The sequence below is a fragment of the Loa loa genome (genome assembly GCF_000183805.2).
Source record: "Loa loa unplaced genomic scaffold supercont3.27, whole genome shotgun sequence".
In the NCBI taxonomy this organism is placed as follows: domain Eukaryota; kingdom Metazoa; phylum Nematoda; class Chromadorea; order Rhabditida; family Onchocercidae; genus Loa; species Loa loa.
Window position 1 is genome coordinate 314967 of NW_018108207.1, and position 9205 is coordinate 324171.

Consider the following 9205-nt stretch of genomic DNA (forward strand, 5'->3'; position numbering starts at 1 on the left):
ACTAAGACAAAGATAGCTCAACCAGTAATGGATTAGTGATGCAACAACTCATGTTTTTGATCTTTTTTCGGGCAGTCTGTTTAAAAAAACAAGACAGTCTGTTTTGTCTGTCATGAAATCGGGTGAGATGTAGAACTAGACAGTTAATCAACGCAATTACGCTATTCATTCTTTCTGCCAACTGCAGGTACTTTTGGACACTGTCACGGTGCAATGGATCTCCACTATAAATTTGCCAAGTAATCTTCCCCACTTTTCATGCGTGTTTTGTATTCATTACTGGTGTTATGCGTGGCTGGCGCTCTTAATTACAAGAGTTGCATTTATGGGCATGCGGATATATATGTAAAACAAGGACTCATAACGGCAGGGCGATCTATAATTTACGAGACTAGGAGGTGATTGTTTCAACCAGAATTGCCGAGTTGTATATGAAGATTAAACTTTCCCATGTGGCGCTTCTTGCTTACTTTTTATTTTTTGGTGTCTTAAAACGGGAGGGACGGAGGGGGGTGTAAAGAGCGAAGCTATTAGGCTCCTGTAAGGAAGAGTATCAGCCACGCTTTGGTATAAAATAAAACCTCATGGTTCAAATGGTGTAATTAAAAACAGAAACCAGATTTTACAGTCATCAATCAAGAATCAGCCATGCAGCGCAACTCATATACACTGCAAGCTACAGCTAAGTCGTATGCATATTGTGACTGATGGCTCCATACACAACTTTGTGTGTAGGCGGTGGAAGCGAACGCTTTAGATATTGTAAATTCTGCAGGAAAGTTGATGCGAATCAAAAGAAGTTTGTCAAACGATTGCAAGAAACCGTCACAATACCAAGTGTCCGAGCAACCACAACGACGTGCAGACGTTGTACGCATGGTACAGTGGACCAAAATGGTATGATTATATTATCTGCAATATTCGGATCCCTGTCTGTCAGCAGAATTAAGCCTCAATGCTTTAATGCATCATATCTGCATGGTTTATCTGCTGTTGTTTTCTATTTGCTAATAAATAGATCACATAGTTAGTGCCTTTTAAAGTGTTAGACGCTGCTTGTACTGGAAATAGCAAATTTGTGACGTAGGTAATAGTCCTTTGTTGGATTATCATTTTGTGTGGGAATCCAATACAATTCGGAATTTAAGGTACGTCCATCACTAATCGGAAATAAGTGTTATCATTTAAAATCACTTTTAACATTGTTAAATAATATCTGTACTTTTTGTGTAGCAGATTTTTAGTGAAAACGTGCAGCAAATTTGAAATTTTCAGCAGATGGAAGGATTAGGTTCCAGGGTTGAGCTGTGCGACTCTGGAAAACAAACATTATCGGATGCTTTCAGAATCAGTCTTCCTCCAGTTTTGTTTGGTACGCTTGGTAATGATAAGACTAAGAAAAGAAAACACTTCTCATTTATGGTCATTTGGATGTACAGCCTGCTGAAAATTTGGATGGTTGGAATACAGAACCTTTCAATCTCGTCGAAAAGGTGCATATTATTTATAATTCCGGTTCCACAACTAGTGTACTTCCTAAACATTTCAGCTTTGGCGATAAGTTTTGATGGTTACTTCATACTGGATACGAAGAAAACAATACTCACGAAGTGTCACAGAGGTATCAAAGAGTCATTTTTAGAACGCCTTAATCCGTCCTGGAAATTCTGAATTTTATCATAAATTCAGTTGTCGTGGCACGACCTCATAACTTAGGATAAAGATAAACTACATATAACATTACTTTCAGGATGGGAAATTGTATGGTCGTGGCTCAACTGACAATAAAGGGCCAGTGGTTGCGTGGATAAATGCATTGGATGTATTGTGTAAATGTGAACTTTCAATGCCGGTGAATATAAAAGTATAATTTGAGCGGTTCGTAATAAATGAGTACTTGATAAATGAAATTCAGGCTGCAGATATACTAATTGACAGGCTGTTGTTGCCATTACTTTTTATGGGATAGCGGGATGCTTACCACATTAAATGTGTTGCAAACTTTATCAGGACAATAATAGTAGCGCAGTAACATTTACAGAAAATTATTAAATGATATGAATTGCAATTTATAGCGTTATATATCCCACTCATTTAAAGTTCTGTTTCGAAGCAATGGTGAAAAGTGGTTCGTTAGGACTGGAAGCAATATTGGGGAAGAAGAAAAGCACTTTCCTGAATGGTGTTAACTTCACCTGCATATCTGACAGTTACTGGCTTGGCAAAACTAAACTTTGCATTTCATACGGTTTGAGATTGTTCAGTTTGATTTCTGAAATGACGAATTGTAATATTAGAATCACTGCATATTTTATCAAATCTTTCTCTTGCATTAAGATCCTTATTCCTTTCCACTTATGTATGTATCTGCTTCAGTACTTAGCTATCCTTAACGGTTTTTCATAGATGTGGTAGAAAAGTGACGATATCCTCTATTAATAGTTTTTATTACATCTCCTTTCATTTCATTATTTACGTGTTATATCTTAGGGGTTCGTGCTATTATTTCGTCGAGATAATCAGTTACAAATAGACTTACATAGCGGTATATTTGGAGGCTCCGTGTAAGTTCATTTTTGAATCACACTTAAATGCACTGCAGATATGGTCTAAGGAACCTTTTTTGTTTATGTTTTAGTAATATTCTTATCTTTTTTACCAAATGAAAAAAAGCACTCTCATTTAATGTTAGGAAGTAAGGACGAAGTAACATAGTTCGTCGGTTTATACCTCTAATTTCTTAGATTTTTTTATAATTTCTTAGACTTTTTTAATTTCTTAGATTCCATATAACTCTATGTTCCGCTTACTTTCCGGTCGCTAATACATGTTGCTAATATGTTGAAATATTCCACCAAATTATTACAATTCCATTGTTGTAATAAGCTTTAACCGTGAATTGCTTAAAACTGTAACGAAGACCATATAAGCTACTGTTTGTTCTAATTTAGGTACAAGCCAATGTCAGATTTAGTTTGGATGATGAGTCAATTAACGGATATAGAGGGATGCATCATGATCGGAGGTATTATGAATTTGTTGGCTCCAGTACAAATGAAGAAATTGTACGAAACTCTTGTTTCGATGTGATATGTGTATTTATTGCCACCGTTTGATGAAATTAAATCAGTTCTTCATTATTCAGGAGAAGTATCTTACCGATTTGATGTTTCAAATTATTTAACGATTCGAAAGAAAAAATATTGATGGAATGATGGAGATATCCTACGCTTTCATTGCATGACAAATTTCTTGACTGCAGATTTTTGTCTTTATATGAGCTGAACTATCATTGTCATTCCTTATTGTTACATCTGTTGTTATATGAGTTTCATGAATAGTAACGCTATACCTGTGTTTTATTGCTCTTTCTGATTGCGACAATTCAAACATCTAATAATAGTACAAAGGGGTATGCATTTCACGAATTTTTCATCATGTTTTGTTCATAAAAGGAATCGCAGGAGCATCTAATGGCAAAGATGCGAAAACCATCATTGCATCGAAAGTAATTGGAAAGTTCAGCATTCGACTCGTAGCAAACATGGAGCCAGCCAAGGTCTACAGTCTTGTTATACATCATTTGAAAGTATTAAGGAAGACTAGAGGCTTTCCCAACCACTTCAAGTAAAAACTGTTTTCATTACAAGTCTTGTTTTGCTTTGTAGTTGTTATAGATAAAGGAGATTATTTTAGAATAAAGTCACTTCATTCTGGTGTTTACTGGTTATCTGACTTCAAGAATCCTCACTATCAGTGAGCAGCGAGAGCCATCCAGAAAGGTATTGACTTTCTCACTCATTAACCGGATTTTGCACTGCCGTCTTCCAAGTGCATTTCTAGTGTATGGATTGGAACCGGATTACATTCGGGAAGGTGGTAGTATACCAGTCATCATAGTATTTCAAGAAATGACCAGAAGCAGCGTGGTTTTATTGCCCATCGGATCATCAGATGATATCGCCCACTCACAAAACGGCAAATTGTTTCGAATCCTGCAACGAAGGATTAATCTGCCGACAACTTGCTTAGGTACGATGATGATCATGGTGTCCGATGTGAGATAAAGATAGTGCGGTGGTCTTTTCACTCTTAGAGCGATAAGGGTTTTCTCGTCCACGATTTGTTTTTTTCTTCCACACCAAGTGTTTTATGAATGGACAGCAATTTGTTCTTACCTTGCCTTCCATCTCTGTTAGATAGACCCTTCCTGAGTTAAGTTGCGTAATAGCAGTTTAGATACGGAAAAAGAAAAAGAACGCTTCAGACATCTCGGGATACATTGTTTTGCCTTTTGATGCATTCCAGTGAAATACAATTGTTTTTGGTAGCTCTTGAAGTGAGCATGATGTTTGATGCTAACCTCGAGATGTTGGTCATTGGAGCTGATTGCATACTTGCTTACATTTGGAACTGCCCGCGTGAAAAAGTTTTAAATTCTCCGGAATGGGAAGACATTTTTCGGTCATGGAAGATTGCATATGCAAATATGAGCCATTTCGTTGTTAAATGACAAAAATGTCTCTAGAACGGCTTTTTATGGAAGATAAAGGAAGGCGGGGCGTTAACTTCGGTGTCGTGTTTTCACGTTTGTTATATAGTAATATCTATCCATCCACAAAAACTTTCGAATATTTCATTATTTTTCGCTCTATATTTTTTACAGAATTATGCTTCGGCGCCTAGTGATCATAGACTTCATTGGTTTCTCTGCTGCAAGTTGTATTTGGCTGATTAGTTTCCCTAAAGAACTTGGATAACAAACCCTCACAATTCGTTTGTTATGGACTGGAATTTCTGTCATCCTGAGTCCATGAAATTAATTTGACTCCATAGAAGCAGTTAGCAGGCCATTTGGTTTTTTTGACCGAAACTTTATGCATATTTTTCTCTTGCACGCTAAAGTCAGTGTACAAAAACACTGGGGGTGAACTTGTTTTACGGGAATGGAATTAAGACGTCTTAGGAGAAAGCGGAAAAACAGTACACTGCGCGTTTGAAGGGAGTAAGAAGGAGAATACCTATGTACCTACCGGTCCGGTTAAATCTCCAAAATGGTGTGTATACTTTCTAAAACTGGCCAGTCGAAAACGGAAATGTATAGACCGGGAGGAAGGAGCCCGGCAAAAGCACTGGTAACATGGAATTGAAAGCTGGAACAGCTATTAAACATTTACGTAAGAAATTTCAAACAAATTCCACTGTTTAAATTTAGTGTGATGAATCAAATCTTGCAGACGCTGATCTTCACGGGACTTTTTTTTTCTTTATTTTACAACAAAGACCCATTTGCTATTCTACCACGGTTGAAAAAACATAATGAAAGTCAAAAATTACAGAAGAGGATTTGAAAGAAAAGAACTTTCATGGGCCCCAACTCTCTTCTCAACGGATATCCCTCTAGATGTCACAAGAATGAACAACAGAAATGACTGACGGTAGGATTGATATTTTCGCAACGAACCGTTGTTCTTAACTGAACGCTTGTCTGTTTACACTTCAGGTGAGGCGGGGGAAGACGCATTACCGTTAGATTGGGGGGTCTCGGAAGTTTTGGACTCGGGGATTTTGGACTTTAGGCTGGGATCATGTAAAGTTTCATCCGTAGGCGGTTGTGGGTTTTGGGACTGCGGAAAGTTGGAACAGAAGTTTACCAGGGATTTTAAGACGTTATGAACTGTCACATTTCGTGCATAATCAAAGACAAATAATCTTACTGAGTATTAATACGAAACGTAGAGCCGTCTCATCCTTAACTGGTGGTATTCAAAAATTCGTGCTTTTCTACTCTCTTGCTCACCGTGATATCTCTTCCTCTTTTGTTTCTCAATGGAGAGGTGGAAATGGACAGCTTATCGAATAGTGTATGAGAAAGTTGTCAGAAATGAGATATCCACTAGGAATTAAGAACGATAGGGCTTTGCTGCAGTAAGAGAAAAGACTGAAACAACAGTTTGTTGAAGGTGCATTCGTTCTATGGATTTTAAATGTGTGGAAGTTTCAGCTTTACGATGGATATGAGCGAAGTAATACGAACGATGGATGTCGAAACGGATGTGCCTGACTTCAGTTCGCTAATGCTTAATCGAACTTCGTTGAACGCATTAGCTAAAGCTGGTTTCACCAAGCCATCTCCTGTACAAGCTCGAGCAATCCCATCTGGCATGCTTGGACTTGGTACTTGATTTTGTGCGTTAAATTGCATGTAGTAGTGACTTGTTGAATATTTCCATCAAATTTCTAACATTTCCGCCTTTTCCGTCCAAAATTAGGTTGGAGGCTAATTAATGCTTACTGCAGATTTGCTGGTGCAAGCAAAATCCGGGACTGGAAAAACGATGGTCTTTTCCTTGTTGGCCGTAGAAAACTTGAATGCACAGTTTGGACGTCCGCAGGTGTTAATCGTAGCTCCAACTCGTGAAATTGCTTCTCAAATTGTATCTTATATCAGAATGCTTGCTCCTGTTGTGATCCATGTGGGGTAATTTTTCGCAAATGATTTAAATGCCTTCTTTGACTAGTCATTTATGCGTCGCGTAATTCCTAGGTTGTTATCAGGATGTTTGTTGGTGGAAATGAGAAAGGCGTTGCGGAAGATATCCAAAAACTCAAGAAAAGTATTCACATTGTTGTTGGAACAACAGGCCGCCTCTGTCATCTTGTTCGAATCAACGCATTGCGGCTATCCCATGTACGGTTATTTGTTCTGGACGAAGCGGATAAGCTTATGGAAGACAATTTTCAGAAAGAAATCAAGTTAGTTTACTGATATCAGTTGAATTTGTCATGAAGTAGATAAAAATTGGAATGAGGACACTGGGGGAGGATGAATTTCATTAATTTCGTTATGTCAAATCACAAAGCGAGAGAATTGCAATTCTTTATGTGTCTTGCGATTATTAAATTTAATTTCATTCAGTTACCTGTTCTCTGCATTGCCACCTGAAAAACAAGTAGCTGTGTTCTCGGCTACTTATCCATATCGACTGGATACAACTCTTACGCGCTACATGAGAGGTTTATTCATTACTTATTTTTGTACAGCGAACAAGATCGACCGGTTATCACCAATGCACGATGTGCGCTATGATGGCATACTCACTTCTTGGATGTAATCATAAATCTTTACTTCGATCTGTGGTCAAGATTTTTCCTTTAGTTTGTCCACTGGATAGACAGTGTTCCAACAATGTTATCTTGTTCAGCTTGCACTTCTGAGTTTCTTAAAGATATTTAGCGGCACATGATATTTTTTTCGACAATGAATCCTTTGTTATGATCCAGTTGTAACTTACTATCGCCTATCCTACACTACGGCGCCCGAATCGGAGGAAAAAATTCTTGCACTGCTATGGAAATTTGATTTATTGGTTTACAATATATTTTCAAGTATTTCTTTCGGTATTTCTTTGTTTGAATCTTTTTTGTCAAGCTTACTGTTCTGCAGATGTACATTTGGTGCGTGTAGACAGAGATGCACAGTTACTGGGTGTCAAACAGTATGTGATTGTTGCCCGCGATGGAACCAGAAAAATGAATATTTTGCTACGCTTACTACTTCGCCTTCGTTATGGCCAGTGTATCATCTTCGTCAATGATCATAAAAAATAAGTTTTAAAATGTATTTGTGGTATGCCTTCGAAAGAATTACAAGTAATACGATTAATATATTTATTGGGAAATACTATTTAAAAAGAAGGAAATTGTAGTGAAATTTCATTTCAGATGTAACGAACTTTGTGCGGACTTACATCGGTCAAGATTTGATGCGGTTAGCATTTCTGGCAACATGCCACAGATCGACCGCACAAAAGCGATACGACGACTCAAAAACTGCATGGTTAAATTACTCGTCTCGACGGATCTTGTAAGTTTGTCGAAATGTCGATAGCGAACTTAAAGTATATTTTAAGTCTCTTTTTCTTTGTTTCTTTGCGCAGTATCCTTTGCTATCTGGTCACAGTGCGGCATTCATGTTCTTACAGTTTTGCTATCTATTGACAGAATATATCAGACAACTTTTTCTACAAATTAGTATTCTAGACAGCACGAGGAATTGATGCTCCAGGTGTCAATATTGTGATCAACTATGGGAGTCCACTTGTGTTAGCCACCTATTTGCATCGAATTGGGCGTGCTGGGCGTTTCGGTATTGTCAAATTTGAAGTTGCGAAAAATTATGTTGCAGATTTAATAGTAGTTCTGTTTTTGCTGCAAATGAATATGCTGAATACGTGTATTCTTCAGGTACACAAGGTGCTGCATTTACAATTATCAGTAGTGATCAAGAGTTGAAATTGTTCAGTGATTTTGTTGTCGAAGGAAAACTGCGAACCAAATTGTTACGAGCAAGAGAGAATTGGCCTAGCAATCTTATCTATGATGATTTATTCTTCAGCAGATCTGAAGACTTTCGTGTAGGTATTGAATACATACATATTTTCATGAAGAAAATGGTTATATTACTTCAGTTTACAAGGTGCTAGCAAAATTGTTTGTCATAGACCTGAATTCGTCTTTCCGGAATTAAGTTGGGGACGGAAACTACCTTCACCCCATTACTGCTGATACATTATGGCTGACTGATTGCAATAGTGCTGTTGTAGCCTTACAAAACAAGGAATTGGGAAAATCAGCAAGGTCACAATGATGAGAAAGGTGAGGAAAACGCATACGAGTTCATGGGGACTGGTTCAGATTTGTTGGAATGTGAAGAAGAAGCATCTAAATTCTATGAAGACAAAATTGCGTTACATCAGAAATCAGAAAAACGTATCTATTCGAGCCAAGATTTTTACAATATATGTAGGAATATGAAGAACAGTGAAATCCCTGATACACTTTTGAAGAAGTTGGTTGCGTTGAAGGTCCATTTATTTATTTATTCATTTATCCAGTTATTTGTTGATTTTAACTTGACATAACTAAACTAATTCAAGTTAGCTGCAAAAATTTTGAACATGGAGTAGTTGTGCTTTAGCAGTAATGACGTTAGAGTCCTAAAACACTAATAAGTGCTGCTACGGATTGATCAATAAAAACCAAGTGATAAGAGCCATCGATAGCTTAACAGGTGCACTACAGGGTATGACAACTAGCCAAATACTTTTCTGATTCGCTTCGCTAACTGGTTAGGCAGCTATGTGATCCTGACGTAAAACTTTTATAGATACAGTCACCGTATAACTTGGACTTAACGCGAAAA

General features: G+C 37.5%; 3 protein-coding genes across 3 annotated transcripts in view; all 3 read left to right on the plus strand.

Annotated features, from left to right (window-relative positions):
* The first annotated feature begins 214 nt into the window (after positions 1 to 214).
* On the plus strand, positions 215 to 3106 carry LOAG_10052 (cytosolic non-specific dipeptidase). The gene is made up of 7 exons (XM_020448072.1): positions 215 to 239; positions 776 to 897; positions 1276 to 1381; positions 1471 to 1493; positions 1751 to 1852; positions 2491 to 2564; positions 2952 to 3106. Exons 2-7 carry the CDS (start codon positions 784 to 786, stop codon positions 3088 to 3090), a joined length of 558 nt encoding a protein of 185 aa, XP_020301751.1. The 5' UTR covers positions 215 to 239; positions 776 to 783; the 3' UTR covers positions 3091 to 3106.
* A 367-nt stretch (positions 3107 to 3473) lies between these two features.
* LOAG_10053 (hypothetical protein) lies at positions 3474 to 5139 on the plus strand (the record flags this gene model as incomplete). Its single annotated transcript, XM_003145580.1, has 3 exons — positions 3474 to 3508; positions 3743 to 4032; positions 4967 to 5139. The coding sequence occupies 3 exons, from the start codon at positions 3474 to 3476 to the stop codon at positions 5137 to 5139; spliced, it is 498 nt and encodes a 165-aa protein (XP_003145628.1).
* An 856-nt stretch (positions 5140 to 5995) lies between these two features.
* Positions 5996 to 9205, plus strand: part of LOAG_16910 (DEAD/DEAH box helicase) — a gene marked incomplete at its 3' end in the record, with an annotated part of 6209 nt that continues 2999 nt past the window's right edge. The window contains exons 1-9 of the mRNA XM_020449562.1: positions 5996 to 6177; positions 6301 to 6467; positions 6548 to 6756; positions 6920 to 7017; positions 7448 to 7577; positions 7726 to 7867; positions 8044 to 8149; positions 8248 to 8417; positions 8607 to 8867. Of these exons, the coding sequence (XP_020306899.1) occupies positions 6012 to 6177; positions 6301 to 6467; positions 6548 to 6756; positions 6920 to 7017; positions 7448 to 7577; positions 7726 to 7867; positions 8044 to 8149; positions 8248 to 8417; positions 8607 to 8867 (1449 nt within the window). The 5' untranslated portion in view covers positions 5996 to 6011. The remainder of the gene's footprint in view (positions 6178 to 6300; positions 6468 to 6547; positions 6757 to 6919; positions 7018 to 7447; positions 7578 to 7725; positions 7868 to 8043; positions 8150 to 8247; positions 8418 to 8606; positions 8868 to 9205) is intronic.